Source organism: Eleginops maclovinus, chromosome 11 (assembly GCF_036324505.1).
Source record: "Eleginops maclovinus isolate JMC-PN-2008 ecotype Puerto Natales chromosome 11, JC_Emac_rtc_rv5, whole genome shotgun sequence".
Taxonomy (NCBI): Eukaryota; Metazoa; Chordata; class Actinopteri; order Perciformes; family Eleginopidae; genus Eleginops; species Eleginops maclovinus.
In genome coordinates, this window is record NC_086359.1 from 22,753,421 (window position 1) to 22,772,404 (window position 18,984).

The window sequence follows — 18,984 nt, forward strand, 5'->3', positions numbered from 1 at the left end:
CATTTGTTTTATTTTGAAGAAAAGTCGGAAATCAATTTACTATTCGACGTAGCTTGACACGGTAGCTTAGAGTTAGCAACGTAGTTTGCTTATCTGAAAGGAATTTCACTGCAACAAAAGAAAACGAGCATATGATACAACAACAGAATGCAGGTTCAATGCGCTGTTCCAGACTGTACTGGGGGCAAATCCGACCCACAACCCCTCTTCAGGTTTCCATGCGACCCAGAAAGGTAACTATTGCTAATGATGCTAAAGAAAACAGGGAGCTCTCAAGCTACCCACAACAACGTGTTTATTTGTACATCAAATAATAGAAGCCATGCATTCTAAATCGGGGGTAACTTTGCTTTAAGTGTCGAGGTTTATTTCAGCAAGATTTCCTGCCTGTGTTTCGCCCTGGAGAGCATTCTTTATTAAACCTATACTCGTGGCGTTGCCTTTTGCAAACATAGACACACCTGACATCATGATTTCTTTTTGAGGTTGTAAACACGTTATGGAAAAGCCTGTCTACAAAATACAATATATACCACAGTAAAATACTATAATTGTAGTAAAAGACATCTAAAGATGACATACTTGGTTTATTTTTCTTGTAAGTGCATGTCTATAACCTATAACCAACAGCATAAACGACACGAGGGTGTTCCGTTAGGAGATCTCCCCAATGGTCTCCCCTAATTGTGTTGTGCATAATCCAGTATTATACCTGAATACACACTGTAACAGTCAACAGGTGCTTGGCTCATGTTATCCTCAGCTAAAGAAACAACCCCCCTACTAATCTGCTAAATAAATTAATGTCACAAGTTGTAGAATTGTTTTATCCATGATATGCTTTTGTTGTTGTATGCATTGTTTAGCTTTAAAATCTTAGTCATTGTTAGTTGTTTTTAGAAAAGGGGCAGGATGCATTGGCTGATTGTTATAAAACTGAAACTCAATGCCAACATTTCTATTGACAACTAATGTTATCCTTTTGATGTATCCCCTCCTTTCAGGTCCAAGAAGTGGGTTGAAAAATGTCAGAGGCAAGATCTCAGTGACAAATCAGCAGAGCAGTTGTTCGAGTGCTACAGACTCTGTGGGAAACATTTTCAAGCATCCTTAGTTGAAAGTGTAAGTTGTGTTTTTCAACATGTGCATGAGTTTCGGGTGAAATTGTAGCAGGGTCATTGCCCCGCTGTCAATCTTTAATTAAAATATGAAAAGGGCTTTGTCCATCTCTGTGTATTATTTCATAACACCTCAATCAATAAAGAATTGTATGTAGTTATTATGAAGGTAACAGGAACAATAGTTTTTGTTATGTCTGGGCAATATGTCAATAATGTGTTATTAGACTAGATAAAGTCTTTGATTATGGATATCATTAACAGTGTGTTCTTTTCATAGTTTTGAAGGCAGTTTATACGCATTGCTGATAATTACTTAAAATGTTATTATGTTAGTATTTATCAAAGCAAACCAAAGGTTCTTACAATAAAAAATAAATAAAAAAATAGCGTTTCAATATCAATGTTAAGATTTTTGGAAAAAAATATTGTGATATTTGATATACTCGATATATCCCATTCTTCGTTGTAACTAGTTCAGCACAAGTCCTATTTTTCTGTTCACGCCTTGACTCTGTTTACAGGAAGCTCAGGGTACAGTGTTGAAGGATGGTGCCATACCGACTATCTTTGATGGACAGAGCAAACCTCAAAATGGGCAGGGGAAGCGCAGTAATGCAACGGTGGGTAGAATAATTATTAGTTTATCTAATGGGAGAAAATATTTTTTATAAGTAGATTAATTTTTTTTTTAAATCACATTTTCTCTTTTATTATTGTAGACCAAGGATGATGAAACAGAAAGTAAGGGGAGAAAGAGTAAGTAGAAATATCAACACAACACACATCTTTTATTAACAATGAAACAAATGACCCGCATTAATCACATGATGAATGACAGATTGTTTTTATTTATTGTTTTGTTTATTTTCTCTTTTTAGAACTCAAGAATTCGCAAGCAGAGACAGCTAAAGATGTCCAGACACCCCCAGAAGAAGAGGAACACAAAGAGTATCTTAAGTCCTTATTTAAAGTTCTTGTACTGTTGGGAGAGCAAAGCATTCCTCCGACAGGGCCCGGCGATGATAAACAGGATGGCCTTGGGTCAAGCAACTTTCAGGCATTGTTAGAATATCGCATGAACTGTGGAGATGAGGTCCTTAAGAAGAGGTACGATGTGAATACAGAGTGCTGCTCCTCAGCTCAGCTCAGTCAGCTGGTTGAGGTGTGTGAGAAATACATCCGCAGTAAGCTTGTGGAGGAAGTTCAACAAAATGGCTTTTTCTCATTACTGACTGATGAGTTGGTGAAGATTTCAGGAGAATGGTACCTCCCTGTCTTCCTCCGTTATGTGGACCAGTCTAACTGCCAGCAGGAGAGGTTTGTTGGATTGTTGTCCTTCGAAGGACATGGGGAGGCCTTAGCAGAGAAACTTCTCTCTGAAATAACTGACAATTGGGGTTTGGATATGGGGCAGTGTAGAGGTCAAGCCCACTCTTGCTTTGGGACACATGTTGGTAAACTAAACGCATTTTCTGCCAAATTGTTAGAAAGGTATCCAATGGCAATGCTTACACCCAGATCTACTCGTACATTGAACCTGGTTCTGGCACATGGAATGGCTTTGTCAGGGGTTCAGATTGTTTTGTCGACCTTCAATAAGATTGAGTCATTCTTCAGTCAGTCCACTCTACTGCAGTTGGAGTTGGAGCATGCCATTTCCATCTTCTACCCGGACAAAGAAGAGAGAGCCAAAGAGCTGAAGGAGATCTGTGGAACCAGCTGGACCAGACGACATGATGCGTTTGAGGTTGGATTGGAAATCGTAGAGGCAATGTTACTCTGTGTGGACAGTGTTCATGACAACGAGGACATGAGGTGGAACGATCAAGTCACACACAACGCTTTAGAGATCTCAAAAGCACTTGCTGATTTTGAATTCATAATGGCGCTGGTGGTGCTGAAAAACACTCTGACACTGACACAAGCGTTTGGGAAGAACCTGCAAGGCAAAGCAACAGATGTCCACTTTGCCGCAGCGAGTTTAAAAGCTGTGTTGCACTCCCTGAAGGAAGTGTCTGACAACATCGATGTGTATCACGAGTTCTGGAATGACGAGGCCGTTAACCTAGCCACTGCGATGGAGATCCCGATTAAGGTTCCTCGGTCTTACTTGAGAAAGCACCAGTCAGAATCTGGAGCCATTCGGCCGGACAGTCACTACAAGGAGCACCTGTCTGTTCCCATAGTGGACCATGTCATCAGAGAAATGAATACTTTATTCTGTGAGGACCACCTGAAGGCTCTGAGATGTCTGTCCCTGGTCCCTGCTGTCATAGAGCAGCACAAGTCTACTGAACCTGAGGAAGAGAATCTGCAAGTGTTTAAGAACTCCATCCCTAATGCAGGAACCCTTTCCGCTGAGATGCACTGTTGGTGGGTTAAATGGAGCAAAAGGGGCAAAGGCGAGACTTTCCCAACCAATCTCCAGGAAACGCTGCAGCTGCCCGATGTGAAGTTCTTCCCGAACATGCTCGCAGTTCTCAGGCTGATGGCCATCATCCCTACCTTGACTCTGGAGGACAGCTGTGATGTGGCATACGAGCGCTTCCAGATGTACATGGGGAACACGCCAGACCAATTCAAATCAAAAAGGGTTGCTCTTTTGAACATAAACTGTGATGTAGCATTTGATCTGGACTCAATGGTTGAGGTCTATATGAAGACATACCCTGACAGGAAGGATGTGTCTGGTAGTTAAGCCTCCGGACAGATTACCCACAGCTTTGTTAATGAGTCATGCCACTTCATTTTTGTTATTACTTACTTATTTTTACTGCTTGAGCCATTATACTGAAGTAGCATCTTTTGTAGCCTGTTTTTTTTTTTTTTAAGTTTTAGAATATAAATGAATCAGAGACTGGCTGGCAAAGTGTCCTGAATGAAGTTATAAACACAGACCTGCTATACTGTTTTCTTGTTATGTTTCCAGTATTAGCTGGAATCAAGACTCGTTTTAACCCTGGGAAGTCTACAGGATGTAAACCACCCGGTTTTAACCCTGGGAAGTCTACAGGATGTAAACCACCCAGTTTACATCCTGTAGACTTCCCAGGGTTAAAACGAGTCGTGATTCCAGCTATCCAAGTCCATTCCTCAACTCTTGTTAAAATATTTGGAAATTGTTCACGCCAAAGGTAGGAGTGAATACTTGTGTTAGCGTTGTCAAAGTCTTGTTGCTCTGTCACCTAGTGAACTGCTGAATTGGATAAGGGGGATCAGCTAAACATCCCTCTATAAATATGTTAATAAAGAGCATGTTTATAACCTTCTGTAGTCCTTATTCTAAATGTGTGTGTATTTCTTCTGTTATGCTAGCATTTTTATGAAAAAAAGTTATGTTTCCAACAAAACTTGAAATTCCTATACATAAACTAAACTTGATTGAACATTTCTTACAATGAATAGACATTTAATATACAATTATTATGTTCTTTGGTCCAGACTTTTACTGATTTTCCATCTTAAGACTGATGTGAAACACACCAATCGGCACAGCCAGGGCAGTGCCTAAAATTAACTCTTTAGGACGTTTCATGAGAAGGATCGCCAAGTGTTGTGTTCATGGTTAGTGTGTGTTGTGTGAAGCTTGAAGTGTCCTGTTAATAAGGCCCACAATTCTTAGCTGCCCCCCTGCCAGTATCTGTCACCATCCATCTCGGTCGTGGGTCTGCAAAGCTGAGTCACTGTCTGCGCTGAGACTCCAATTTCATGTAAGGTGTCAAATAAATATTTTATGATTAACAACTGCGACCACTTGGAATACCTATGCTTTTTAGATATTCATATATTTCAGTGTTTGCCTTCCCTTGTTTTCGAAGGATGATCTTCAATTTAAAAAAATTAATTGCTTTAAAAGTCCAACTTGTGTATACAAATTAATTTATTATCACATCGGTATATTTTTATCCAATCAAGGAAATGTGAAGAAAGTAATCTGTTTTTTTTCAGGAAAAATCCCAGCTGCATTTTAAAAAGTATGATGGCTGTATGTAATTGTTGTATTCCAGTGCTGGGCTGTATGGCTCAAAACCTTGTTCTGTGTTTTACTCTTTTTATTATAAACAGCATAATGTATCCCTCAATTCCGCTGAGAGAAAACAATAGACCCTAGCCTTTGAATGTTTTTAGTATAAAGGAAAGTTCTATTAAAAAAAACACATCTTTAACAACAAACTCCGTACTCATCAAACTGTAGATTTCAGTCACTCACTGTGTTATTTTCTGCCAAGAAACATGAAATCAAAACTAATTTAATGTATTAATTTGAAGTTATAGATAGTACAAAAGTGTGCTAGATGGTATCATAGACTGTATAGATATGTAGGATTTAAGAGACATGGTCAGAGATTGAAATGGCCTACCGAATAATAGGTAGTGTGTGTCCAGGATCAATGGTGCAAAACAGTGAGAGGGAAATTAACCAAATCTTAGTTTACAAAATATTTGAGGAGGAAGCTGCACATCGAAATCAAAGAGCATCAACTACATTCAAGAGTAATACTGCACTACAATATAACAACGTAACTGTGAGAGCTATATGTTTACAGGTATGGTATATTAAATAGACACCAAGACTGAACCATAAACAAAGTTGATGGTGTTTCTGAGCGAAAAACCAATAGCCTCAATAAACTACACAAAGCAAAGAGCGTATACCTGCCATTTTATATAATCATTGACTATTGTTGATATGTACAACCCAGCCTGCATAAACTGTACATATATAGAAATATAGACAATGATGCATTTTGCGAATATACTATGGAATATATGTGCACGTCTTTAATAGTTTTGCATACCTTAACATTAAAAAAACACACTTGCACTCATCGCTCGGTTAAAATGGAATACGATATGAACCATCTTGGCGAGTAAACTCTTTGTCACAGATTGGCGGTGCCATTCTGCCCTCTGCTGGTGAACATTTTGTACTACACGGTCCAGTTCCTGGTTGATAGGATAACACGCTTTCGGTGACTCTTGGCTCAACACGCAACATCAACTTTTTTTAAAGAATGGAATTAGTGGTTTGTTAATTTACCAAAGAGACATTAAGCGAAAAAATACGTTGAAATACAAGTGCGTTGGGTGCAGGTTTTGCCCAAGGCATGGCTCTGTAGACTCTCCAGCAGGTTTGCTCACAGTAGGCTTGCCAGCTTGCAACCGCCAGCTAAGCTAGCTAACTTGCTAGCTAGCAACATTGCAGTTCAAAATGACTGACTGCTGCGCCGCAGCCAACTGTGATTACCAGCGAGGGGATTCTGAAATCTCCCCTCCACTTTTCAGCTTTCCTTTGGATCTTGACCGGTAAGAGTTGTGCTTATTTCATTGGGATGTGGGTGAAAAACGAGCCACTGAGCATGCAAAATGAATGTGTTAGCTAACCACGGTTAGCATTGGCGTTAGCCTAACATCATGTTGGCTAACAGTGACACAACTCTGTCGAAAATGGCGCAGACTAGCGTTACTCCAGAAAGAAAACTCCGTGTGAAATACACTCCGTTCTTTCATTCAGTCTTGGCCTGCTGACGCTAACGTGCGATGTTAGCTGATATTCACTTCATAGTTGTGTTTGGTTATGTCGCAAACAAAGGGAAACCATAGTGTAAAACTTTTTGTGCTGTAATTTAATTTGCCATCGGTACACGACACCTACCGTCTCCATAGTGCGGTAACATTAGTAATACTGGCGTTACTAAAGCCCAATTAAAATACATCGCATTGAAAATGCTCATTTGTGCCTTTGCGTTCCAAACGGCAAACAACATAGTCATTTTGCAACACACCTCATTGTAAATAACATCAGGTGAAACTTTATTTACGTACTTTATCAGGTGACTAAACAGCAGTCTAGCGCCCCCTTCATTTTATCCTCTATTTTTTCGTTTTACTTTGAAATACAAGTATTATTGAGCAAATACATGGGTTTATGCATAAAATCAAAATAGGGTAAATAGAATGACTGTGAATCCAGATGACAGCTGCAGGTTAGCATTTTTACAGCATTAGATCCAGGGGTGTGAACATGTTTTACATCCATTCCTGCAGTGAGTTAGAATGTGCTCCCCTCCTTTGCTCTGTTGGCTCGTTTTTTTTCTGGCATCCACTTTCTATTGTGTGACATAGAGTTAAGTTATTCTTATTTGTTTCCTTCCACCCTTTTCTGAGCATGCTTTCATAAAACAATTTGAGAGAGAGAAATTAATTTGAATTTAAACGTAGCTTTATAATTGAACATCTCATATTTGGATATATTGTGAAATGCATGGGCAACATGACTTGTTCATACCAATAAAGTTATTTGAATTGAGAATATTGAAATGAATGCAAAGGGCTGTGTGAAATGGTGAAGGCTTTTCAGCAGTCACTCCCAACAAAGTTCTTCCCTTTATTTGGCAATCACCAACACAGAGGCAGGGTTGCAGCGTGCTGCTGACTACAGCAGATTTACTGGGTGTATCAGAGCTGTGTATGTTTTTCAGACATGACCACTTGAAGCATAACCCCGCCATGCATGACAAATAATTATCAAAATAATTTAGAGTTGTGTGCGCATATTATTTTTGACTGTAAATGTTTTGAAATAGCTTCTGCCCATTTAAAGAAGTCTTTCATTAGCAATTTTCAATTTTAGTAGAGACCAGCATATATACAGTGGTTTGGACCAATGAAATAATATAGTGTCTGGTTTCAATCAGCCTAATTGTTTATGCTCAGTAAGCATGTTTTACCCTCTGAAATCAAAACATTATGGCTTTAATGTAATGTATTATAAGTTTACTGCTTGTTTGTTCTTGTGCCTTTTAATTTGTCATAACCAGACATACTTCACCCCAAATTGTCTCCTGTCAGTATTGTCCACAGTATTACATGTCTGATATATGTTATATGCAATGTAAAGCGCTTTGAGCACTTAATAAAAAGCTAAAATAAATTCAATGAATTATTAGTCATTACTATACATACCATAGATTTGTCATAACCCAAAACTCTAATAAGAGTCTGTAGATCCTGTTGTCTGCAGGGTTAGCAGCTACAGCCCTGGAAAAAATTAAGAGACCACTTCGGCATTATCAGCTTCTCTGCTTTTATTATTATAGACATGTCTTTGGGTTCAATTTTTTTTTTTATTGTATTCTATGAACTACTGACAACATTTCTCTGTGTTGGAATTCAACAGACACTGGAATGGCTGCCATACATGTAGAGATACAGATTTAAGAAACATGTGGAGTGGTCTATACATTTTTTCCGGGTCGTATTTATAGTTATGACCTTCAAGCTCTGTTTGTCATGTCATCATTTAAGATATTCAGAATACAGATATAATGCATAAGCATTTTGAAAAATGTTTAATTAAGGAGTCTGTGGTTGTGATCATGCAAGTTATGCACGTTCTCTCTGTATTTTTCAGATGCAAACAATGGTTGCACAACTGTCATCGCCCAGACCTGGCCTCGCAGCCTCCAGAGCAGTTGCACAAGCAGTACAAACTTTGTGCAAAGCACTTTGAACCTGCTGTCATCTCTCATCAGGTAAGAGGCAAATACATTGCTCTTTTTGTGTTTATTATAATATTAATAATAATATTAATATATATTTTCATCCTAAATTTGTTGTAAAAATTACACCACTCATGCTTTATTTGTTAGAAACACTACAGACTCACTTCTGATACACCTACGACGTGTTAAGTTATTCCTTAACGGAGTTTGCTGCTTATATATTACGCTTTAGTTTAAAAAAAAAGTCTAAAAAATACATCCCCAAAGCTCAGGCCTGACTTTGGTTTTATTAAGGCCCAGCAGGCTCACTGTGCCAAACCCTGGTTCAGTTATTTTTATAAACATGGTCTCTTTGTTTCCATGGGTGATAAACATAACACATTTTTTATTAGGAACACTTATAATTAGAAAAGTAATGCACTTTATTACAACAGCTAAGAAAGATAACTGTTGTAATGTTGAATCAAACTGTTTTCTAATGTTTCTTTTGCTCTTACACAAGGGGGGAATAACATCAGTATTATTTTAGAGATTTCAACTTCCTTAAAAACAGTATAAAAAACTCTTTGGTTAGTTGGTTTGTTATTGTAAACATTTTACAGTCATTTTCTTATTTGAGACCTGTAGTTAATAAAAGTTGTGAGTGCCCAGTAAGGCTCAGGCCTAATGTATCTATAGTTCGATTCAAGCCAATGTCATCCTAATGTAAATTTCCCCATCTCACATAGAATATTTAGATAAAAGTGTGATCTTCTGCTTTTTGTTTACCAGAGCGCCTCCAGTTGTGTCTTAAGGGACGATGCTGTTCCAACAATATTTGACTCTCCTGTGAATAATCAATCAACCTACAACAGGAAACGAGCAAGAGATCCTGTAAGTGTTTTTGTTAAAGCTTTAAAAAGTCCCTTTACATTTTAAATTTGACATTAACTAAATATTCAAACTGCTAATTTGCTTGTCAACCTTCTAGTCTGAAGAGGAACCTGGCTATGTGAAGAAATCAAAAGGTACAGTAACTTGTTATTTAAGTTTTGGTTTATGTTAGAATGAAACAGACCCTGTTGTGAACACTGATCACTTATATGGTTAACATTATTTCAAATCACCTCAGCCTTTTATTATGATTTTGTTCTTTTGAACAGAAAACACAGCAGCAACAGAAGAGTCTGAGGAGAGGATAGAAGACCCTGAAGAGAGCAGTGCAGAGCATGAACTGCAACAAGAGAACCAAACACCAGAGGATGTAGCCAGCTCTAAAGCAAAAGAGACTCTAAAAGTCTATTTCAAAGAAATCCTGGCACTGACTGGATTCAGCATAAACGGTTCCAACATCACCGATGAGCCAATCAGCGGTTCTAGGGGGCAGCAGGCTCTCAATCGTATCTGTGTGGAGAAAATTGACAAGAAAGAAATTCTCCAGTTCAGTGAAGACCTCATGCGGGAGGAGATCCAAAACAGCCTCCGACAGGCTCGGTTCTTCTCCATCCTGCTCCAGGATGTGACGAGTATAGAAGGGAAGGATCAGATCCCTGTGTTCATCAGGTCCGTCACAGTAGATGGGTTCCCACAGAAGCACCTCATTGGGTTCTTACCATGTGACATGGATGCAGATAATCTGTTCTACGTGCTTCTCGCAGAGTTGCGAAACAAGTGGGGGCTGAGGATGGAGCACTGCAGAGGACTGTCCTATCTGGTGACAGGTAGCATGTGTCAGAAAATGCGAGACATGACCTCCAAGATTCTGCAAGAGTTCCCACAAGTAGTTCTGTCACCAAGTGACCCATATGCCTTCAACATATGGATTATCCGCTGCATGCCTGTCCCCTCGATTCAAAACGTTGCCAACACTGTAGAAGAGGTGGCCTCGTTACTCAGGAGAACCCCAGAACTGTGGAAAAGATTGGAGGGAAAGATCCCGATGACATATGGGCATATAAAAGGGGAAGTGGAAAGGATCAAGGCAGCCGTCAGTGAAAATTGGGAATATGGCACGGATGCCTTCCAGACCATGTTGGACATCCTGGAGCCATTCCTGAACTGCATCAACGAGATGATTTCAAAGGTAGACGAAGATACTGCTGAACAGATGGCCAAGCTCAAACCAGTTTTGAAGAATTTCAATTTTATCATCACACTTATTGCTCTAAAGAACACCCTCTGTTGTGTTAGCATACTCAACTCCAGTCTCAGGGGAATAATCAGCATCAGCAGTACGTTGCAGTACACAATTTCCAATGCCTTAAAGCTGGTAAGCAAATACCAACAGGAGCTTGCAATATTCCACAGGAAATGGTTTTCCGATGCACTTGGCAGAGCAAAGAAGCTGGGAGTGGAGGTCACTAAACCAGAGGTGGACCAAGGAAACGCCACTGAAACGCCACTGGAGGACTTTTACAGGGAAACCCTAAGCCGGCCTATCTTGCAGTATCTTGTTGCAGAGGTGAAGAGAGTGTTCAGCACAGAGATGGTGAGGATTCTTCGATGGCTTTCGTTAGTGCCATCTTACATGGCTGACCACAATTTCAGCATTCGCAGGGATAAAGTAGCAGACGCCAACTTGAACAACCTTGCCAGGCCTGACACATTCTACGAAGAGCTTGGCTGTTGGGAAGTGAAGTGGAGGCATGCAAGCAAGCGCAGGATCTTACCAACCACAGTGTTTGCTACACTCAAGATTCCAGATATAGGCTTTTACCCGAACGTGCAGAGCCTGCTGCGGGTGTTGGGCACGGTTCCATGTGTCAATGCAGAGGCAGATGTGTATGGTCAATACCATATGGTACTGGAGAGGTGCCATTCCTACCTTAAAGCCACACCACAGGACCAAAGAAAATGCAGCATGGCATATGTCTACGTGAACCAAGATGTGCATTTCAATGTTGAACAAATGGTGGATTCATATGTCCAGAAACACCCAGACATCATGCAATTGCTGCAAACGGTGAGTAGATGTTCAAAAGCAGAATGCTATTTTATTGCTCTAAAACAAATGTTCTACCAGAAATGACAATGTTCTTTGTGTGTGTTACAGGATGATGACACAAAGCAGAAGCAATCCCAAGGTGAGATGACATTAAAGTTTGGTATTCACCATTTCAGCATGCAAAAATTAAGGTTAATCAAGCAGCCATTCTATCACACAATATTCTAATTTTATGGAAGGTTATTCTTAAGCTTTAAACAGGAGAATATAGTTTAAAATACCTTGTTATCAAATGCTTTTTGGATTTAAGGGTTTAGCTTGTCAGTGTTCAAGACCATTCTCTCCTCTCATTTCAGTGGCATCCCATGGGAACCATGCTGAAAAGGACACTGAAGAAGAATTACAGTTCATAAACCTAGAGATGGATGCTGAAAGGCTTGTGGAGCTGAAGTGTGCAGAGACTGATAGAGAATCTCTTAAATCTGCTTTGCAGGCTGCGGTGACGTCTGCATACAGCAGTCACAGCAGGCCACATGGTGACGCTTCTGCTCAGGAAGGAGAGGTCGAGTATGTGACCAAGTCTGAAATGAAAGAAGTTCTTACTGTGTGCGAGAAGGCGGTCAGGGAGGGAATCCTCTTGGAAGTGGGCACTTCATTATTTTCCTTGTTCATCGACCGTGTTGTGAAGTTGGGAGAGAAAGACTATCTTCCACTTTTCCTGAGGTTCGTGGACAGCTTTGATGTCATGCGATTAGAGTTGATGGGATTCCTTGAGGCAGATCTCGATTGTGAGGACATGGGACAGCGTCTTCTGGAAATAGTTACAGTTGAGTGGAATCTTGATTTGAATAACTGCAGAGGTCAAGCATACCTAGGCTCTGGGGATGTTTCTTACAAGCTGAAAGCATTCGCCTGCAAAGTCCAGGAGACTCATCCCCTTGCTATAAGCACACACTGCTCTTCCTACTCTTTCAACACATGGTGGTCAAAATCCATCCCAGTGCCTGCTATTAAGAGAGCCTTGGATACATTTGAAGAGGTTTTGATGTTTTTTGGAAGCAGTGCTACTCTACAGAAACAGCTGGACCCTGTGATAGCCTTTGGTCTTAGAGAGAGCTATGAGAAGGTCCAGGAGTTACAGGGGAAGTTCTGTGCTCTTTGGCAGGAGAAGCATGACTCTTATGAGGTGTTTGTGCAGATGCTAGAGCCTTTGGTTGAATGTCTGGAGAAAATCAAGAATAACCCACAGAGATGGAAAGCCTTTGTGTCTGACCAAGCTGGGGCACTCCTCCGCAAAGTAATGGAGTTTGATTTCATCATTGCCATGGTGGTGTTGAAGAATGCCTCCTCTTTCACCAAAGAGCTGAGTGCAGGTCTCCAGAAGGACCACTTCAGTGCCGCATCCCAACTTTGCCAAATCGCTGGTATTGTGGCCACTCTGAACCGAGTGAAAACCAACATGAAGGTGTTCCACCAGAACTGGTTTGACGAGGCCTGTGCTATGGCACAGAGTCTAAGAGTGCAGATTGAAGTGCCTGACTCGTGCCAAAATTCAATGCCAAGAGACGGCATGATGAAGCCAGTGGGTTTTTACAAAGATGGCTTGAGTGTGCCCCTGGTGGATAACCTTATCAATGCCGTGAAGGATCATTTTTCCGAGGACCACAAAGAAGCTCTTAACTTCCTCTCCCTAGTTCCATGCTCAGTCACAGTCAGTTACATGTTTGAGAGCTTGAAGTCAAAGCCCCCTCTCTACAGCAGAGATCTCCCTGATGCTGACAACTTCTTCACAGAGCTCTGCTGTTGGAGGGTAACATGGAAGACCAAAGTTGCATCCGTGACCGTACCAGGCTCAATATTTCACACATTGCGCCTCCCACTCATGCAGTACTTTGGTAACATCAATGCACTGCTGAGGATCATGTCGGTGCTTCCCAGCACAGCGCTGGAGGACTGCGGTGTCATAATGCGCCACAAGAGGTTCCAAGAGTACCTGAGAATTACAAACCCCAAAGTCAGGTCCCCGTGCCTGGCTATGCTGCAGGTGGGCACAGACTTCAGCAGAGACCTGGACCGCATGGTGACCCAGTGTCTGAAGGTTACTCCGCAAGCCTTGGAGGGCATTTGTCTGGTACGTGTGATCTTTCATAAACATGGCAGCTAAACAAAATATATTTATTCATTCATGCCTCTAATTTCTTTATTGTTTGAACATCAGACTAATGTTTATTTTTCTGGATATATATTCACAGGACAAGGAATCCAAAAGTTTCATCAGGAATTCGGAAAATAACATGGAAGGTGAGGCTATTTAAAGATCTTAATCTTATGACACTTATTAACGATGCCTAATTAACAAGAGAACATAGATACTATACTAGGTTATATACAAGTAGCTTTTAATAATAACCATTTTCTGTTTTGTTATCGTTTCCTTTTGATATATCTAGTTGACTGTGTCAAGGAGGAAGCTGAAGAGCCTATAATTCATCAATCTCCTGACAAGAGTGAGGACCAGGAGATGAAAACAGCAGATGAAAATGGGCACTCAGGAGATAATCGGCAAAGCTTGGCGACAGTATTCAAACTGGCCACACTACTGGGGAAAAAGAACGTCAGTCTCTCTGACCTCTCCGAAGAGGACCGAGAGCTTTTCATCCAGGAGCTCAGCCTGTGCCACTGGTTTGGAAATGAGAACAAATGCACACCTTCTATAGGTGATGATGAAATGGTGGACCTCCTCAAAAATGGAATCAGAGATGTCATACTTAAGGAAATACAGGAATCGCCGTTCTTCTCACTGATCACAGACAAACCGGTTACAATTGCTGACAAGACCCACCTGCCGGTTTTTGTCAGGTATGTGGTAGAATCCGCTCCAAAAGTAGAGTTGATGGGTTTCTTACCATTTGATGAAAACCGCCATGTTGATACACAAGCGAATAGCCTCGCAAAGATTCTCACCGAAGACTGGGGCCTACCTATGTCTCAGTGTCGGGGACAAGCATTCATGCACCTGGGCTCAGGTTATCAAAGCCTGAAGAAAATGTCTTTGGATTTCCTCAAGAGCTATCCGCTCTCTGTTGTGACCCCCAGTGAGTCTTGCGGACTTGCCCATTGGCTGGCAGGAAGTGTGCCTTGCCCTTCAGTAGCAAAGATGTTGGATATCACAGAGGACCTTTTGCTGTTCTTTGATGAATCTCCTTTACTGGAGGAGCAGCTGGCACAGGCTGTTGAAGGGCTTTTGAATATGCCAAGAGAGGCTCTCGAGGAAATCCCAGAAACATGTTGCTCGAGGTGGAAAAAGAGAGAGGACTTTTTTGACCTACTTGCTGACACATTGGAGGGTGTCCTCAGCTGCCTAGACGCTGTCAGCTCTAGTGCCACAGGTGCAAAGTCAATGCATGCTCAAGTACTCTCAACCGCTCTGAGGAATATGGATTTCATCGTCACCCTTGTGATTTTGAAGAATGCTTGCGCTCCTCTTCGTAACTGTAGCACTGTCTTCCGTTGTGGAAACCCTGCTGACATTCTTTGTGAAGTGGAAAAAATCCCCTCGATCATTGACACTCTTGAGAAAATGTTAGTAAATGTGAGCACTCTGCACTCCACTTGGTTTGAGCAGGCATTCCAGCTAGCCATCAAGGTAGCTCCTGAACACGTGTTCTTCTCAGAGGAAGCCAACAGCTATGAATCTCCTGAGATATATTACAGAGAAAATCTGAGCGTCCCTCTCCTCAGGAGTCTCATCGACGATATGAAGTACAGCTTCTCTGACGGCCACTTGGAGGCCCTGTCGGTCCTGTCGTTACTGCCCTCCTGCAATCCCCAGCCCATTATGCCCGAGTCCACAGTCAAGCCATTCAGCCTCTACCTTGCAGATGTTTCTGACCCTGAAGCAGCTGAGCAGGAAATCAACGCATGGGCCGCCGTCTGGAGCGAGAAATACCAGGATGTTGCTCCTCCATCATCCATTGCTGAAACACTAGTGCATCCTGAGTCAAAGAGCCACCCAACTGTGACCTCACTGCTAAGGCTAGTAGCTGTCCTACCCAGTGTCAGTATGGAGTGGGACCTGATGAAGACCACTCTGAATTCCATCAGGGATCTGTTAAAAAGCACTGTATGCAAAGGCAGCAGAATGGATCACGTGGTGCTTCTCTCTCACTGCACAACTCTGCAGAGACTGCCAGAGGTCATTGAGAAGTGCATGGAGGTCGATCCAGAGTGCAGTCCATGTCTTTCCCAGGTACATTTAAAATGGTTTTAAGGTTGTTCTTTGTTGATTCATCATGTTGTTTACGATAACGACCATTTTTTTTCAGCCATTCTAATAAAACCACATGTTTTGTAGGTGATGGGAACTTTGCAGAGACTGAAGTTGGACAGTGGTAAGTCCATTTATGGCAACTTGATTATCAAGAATCACAATTTATTTGATAAGATGACCAATAATAATTACCTTTGTATGTGTGGCATTAACATTTGTTTTCTTTTTAAATCAGTAGGCATTAAAGCGGCATCACCAAGAGACCCCTCACTTATACTGCTGGAGCCTGCTGATGGGGACATAGTATTGGAGGTTGCACCAGGACCAAGAAAAGCGGTGTCTTTCTACGAGCCACAACTGCGGGAAGAAATCCTCAAGGAGCTCTGGGACTCTCAGTTCTTTACATTTATAACTGAGCAGGCTGTTGAAGTTGATGGTGAGATCTATGTCCCGTTGTGCATCAGGTACTTAAACAAAGAGGACATCCAGTGTGAGGAAACACTTGCTTTCATCCCTTTCGGTGCAGACCCAGTTGTTGTTTCAGATTCTATTGAGACAGCCCTTTCAGAGAAGTGGGGTCTCAACATGGAGTACTGTAGAGGGCAGGCCCTGCTGAGTGTTGGTGAAATAGGAGCTCAAATGAGGGCTGTAAGTCTAGCTATAGCTAAGAAATATCCCCAGGCTGTCAGAACTGTCAGCTCTGCTTTGTCTCTTAATGTATGGCTGGCTAAATCCTCTCCCGCTGAGGAAGCAGCAGATGGAGCAGTTCTCATAAGTAAAATATTGCACTGGCTCACTGAGAATGCCGAACGCCAGAACAAACTGGAGGAGGTGATCCTCCACGTGTTCCAGCAGGATGAGGTAAAGGGCAACGAGCTGAGGGACAAACTCATCAAGAACTGGGACAAGAGCCATGACATGCACGAGGTGATGGTTGATATTTTAGAAGCTGTCATGCTCTGTCTGAATGAGCTGAAAGGAGAGGGAAGTGCTTTAGACCAGCAGCAAGCTTCAACGTTTTTCGATGCGGTCAGAAACTTTGAGTTCATCCTATCGACTGTGGTGCAGAAGAGCATCTTGAGTGTAACTAAAAAGCTAAGTCAGTCTCTTCAGGGCAAACCTTTAGACATGTTACACGCTGTGAATAATTTGTCTGATCTGAAAGCATCCCTCAGTGTACTGCAAAGTGATATAGCCACCCATCACAAGGCCTGGTTTGAGGAAGCCACCGCGCTGGCTTCTAAACTCCATGTAACCATGCTGCATTCAGTGCTTCTGGAGCCATTGAGTGAGTTTTACAAAGAATCAATAAGCATGAAGCTTGTAGAGCACTCGATAGCCGAAATTGACGACCTCTTTACAGAGAAGGTATTGGATACCTTGAGGTGTCTGGAGATTGTGCCTTACGCAATGTCCAAAGTAGAAACCAGCATTCTGAGTGGTCTTGTGTTCCGCCTGTACAAGGACGACTTGCCAGACCAGGTCTCTCTTCAGTCTGAGATGAAGTTGTGGAAGGAGAAATGGTTGGATCCCCTGGCAGGCTATCTCCCAACCACTGTGCTCGATACACTCAAGACGTCACAGATTCGAAGTTTCAGTAACATTGAAACTCTCCTCAGACTCCAGGTCATCTTGCCGTTTTCCAGGAGGGAGAGCAACTTCAGGCAGGGAAAAAGAAGCTTACAGGAATTCATACTGCAGGAAAAGCGCTCCCTGTCTGAGCTACATCCTCTGTAAGAGTTGCAGGTCTTCCGTGGTGGGCAGCAGATTTGAGCAATGCGTTTTAGATTTCACCGCCACCACACTTAAGAACTAATCTGTCTCAAGACTATTTGAGATCCCGAGTTCTAAACTCAATATTGCTGTGTACATTACTGATCTATAGTTCTTTGAGATTTCCTTTTGTTGTTATACTGCAAACCAGGCCCTACATTATGTTTTTTTTTTATCCTGTAGTTTGTACAGTTGTACTGCCCAATGGGACCAATGTCTTGGCAAAAAAAAAAGCATTGCTTGTGTGCCTTGATGCGAAATGATAAATTCACCCCATGTCTCATGATAAATCAGATGTTGAAAATGTCCCATTGGAGTTGACTGACTTCTATATCACTGTCAAGAAATCATTATAATTAAATTGCACCCTTACCTTTCCTTGGCACAAATAGAAATGGTTAGCTCCATCCTGTCTCCTGATGATTTCTCATGTTTCCTGTCTATTTGCAGGAATGAATTTGCTGTAAACGTATCTTTTGAAAGAATGTTTCCCTAATAGGAAACCTTCATATATATTTGTCAAAAAAGTAATAAAATGCTCCAAAAAGATGTTTTGGATTATGTGGGGTTTTTTTCAAAGCTAGATGGACAGTAGGCTTTCACACCTGAAGTCTGTAGTCATGTCTGTGAATGAACCCAAGATGGCGCCGCTGGGCTGTTTGTGTCTTAAGAGGAATTGACTGACTTTGGTCAGATGTGCCACTAATAATACATGAACACATTTTATCATTAAATGGTGAATCTTAATAATTGCTGGGGTTTACTTGCAGGTAATATCCACTTGCTGTTATTCTTTTTAGGAGATGAATACAATTACCCAACTTCAAAAAAGACATTTCTAAATTTTAGAAAAGTTTTAGAAAGGTTGAGACACTGCCAGGGGTAATGTTTGCTGGCTGAAAGTAGGCAGTTCACCCTCTAGCTTAGCTCATAATGTATTGAGTCAATTCTCCCATGATTCATTTACTGCTCAACATCAGCTGTGGTTCAGAGGCTGGTTTGTTAAGGTCATACAATCGCTGCTTTATCTCAAGATACCTGTTAAATATTTATTTGAAATCACCTTTTGTCCTCAAAGTGAAAACGTTCTGCTATGCTGGGTATGTAAGAGGGACAGGTTTAACTTGTATTTGCCAGTGATGCAAATCATGGCTTCCAGGCTCCATTGATACCATTGTGCTTTGGTTAATATGTAATTTTTGAAATAACAAGTGTATTCTGTCAATTATTTGCTATAACTTCCAAAGTGGTGTATACGCTTTTTAAAAGAGGAAACAACAGCTACTGTGCTGAAAATTAGAGAAAGGTAGCTTTCATTTTGTATGGCTTCACTAAGCTACATGATTACAGTTAACATATAACAGTAAGCTAATGGCAATGTAGCATCGAATG

The 18,984-nt window shown here is 41.3% G+C and overlaps 2 protein-coding genes across 3 annotated transcripts; both read left to right on the plus strand.

Moving 5' to 3' along the window:
• Nucleotides 1–25: 25 nt before the first annotated feature.
• On the plus strand, nucleotides 26–4,387 carry thap12a (THAP domain containing 12a). Its single transcript, XM_063894692.1, has 5 exons — nucleotides 26–233; nucleotides 1,005–1,122; nucleotides 1,643–1,741; nucleotides 1,841–1,877; nucleotides 2,000–4,387. The coding sequence occupies exons 1-5, from the start codon at nucleotides 148–150 to the stop codon at nucleotides 3,817–3,819; spliced, it is 2,160 nt and encodes a 719-aa protein (XP_063750762.1). The 5' UTR covers nucleotides 26–147; the 3' UTR covers nucleotides 3,820–4,387.
• Nucleotides 4,388–6,070: 1,683 nt separating this feature from the next.
• Nucleotides 6,071–18,141, plus strand: si:dkey-250d21.1 (uncharacterized). Of its 2 annotated transcripts, none has more exons than XM_063894690.1 (11): nucleotides 6,071–6,428; nucleotides 8,536–8,656; nucleotides 9,398–9,499; nucleotides 9,597–9,633; nucleotides 9,769–11,567; nucleotides 11,658–11,688; nucleotides 11,906–13,680; nucleotides 13,802–13,850; nucleotides 14,000–15,798; nucleotides 15,904–15,940; nucleotides 16,055–18,141. In XM_063894690.1, exons 1-11 carry the CDS (start codon nucleotides 6,334–6,336, stop codon nucleotides 17,554–17,556), a joined length of 7,347 nt encoding a protein of 2,448 aa, XP_063750760.1. In that variant the 5' UTR covers nucleotides 6,071–6,333; the 3' UTR covers nucleotides 17,557–18,141. The 2 variants fall into 2 exon arrangements, with proteins under 2 accessions (XP_063750760.1, XP_063750761.1); XM_063894691.1 differs by having other exon boundaries at nucleotides 16,058–18,141.
• Nucleotides 18,142–18,984: the final 843 nt, after the last annotated feature.

What these genes read in the sequence shown, in the direction of transcription:
- thap12a (XM_063894692.1), top strand. Translation starts at nt 148, where the DNA reads ATGCAGGTTCAATGCGCTGTTCCAGACTGTACTGGGGGCAAATCCGAC. An exon ending in AAGCATCCTTAGTTGAAAGT is followed by an intron (nt 1,123 to 1,642) that starts GTAAGTTGTGTT and finishes CTCTGTTTACAG; the next exon opens with GAAGCTCAGGGTACAGTGTT. An exon ending in AGAAAGTAAGGGGAGAAAGA is followed by an intron (nt 1,878 to 1,999) that starts GTAAGTAGAAAT and finishes TTCTCTTTTTAG; the next exon opens with AACTCAAGAATTCGCAAGCA.
- si:dkey-250d21.1 (XM_063894690.1), top strand. Translation starts at nt 6,334, where the DNA reads ATGACTGACTGCTGCGCCGCAGCCAACTGTGATTACCAGCGAGGGGAT. An exon ending in CTATGTGAAGAAATCAAAAG is followed by an intron (nt 9,634 to 9,768) that starts GTACAGTAACTT and finishes TCTTTTGAACAG; the next exon opens with AAAACACAGCAGCAACAGAA. An exon ending in CCTTGGAGGGCATTTGTCTG is followed by an intron (nt 13,681 to 13,801) that starts GTACGTGTGATC and finishes ATATATTCACAG; the next exon opens with GACAAGGAATCCAAAAGTTT.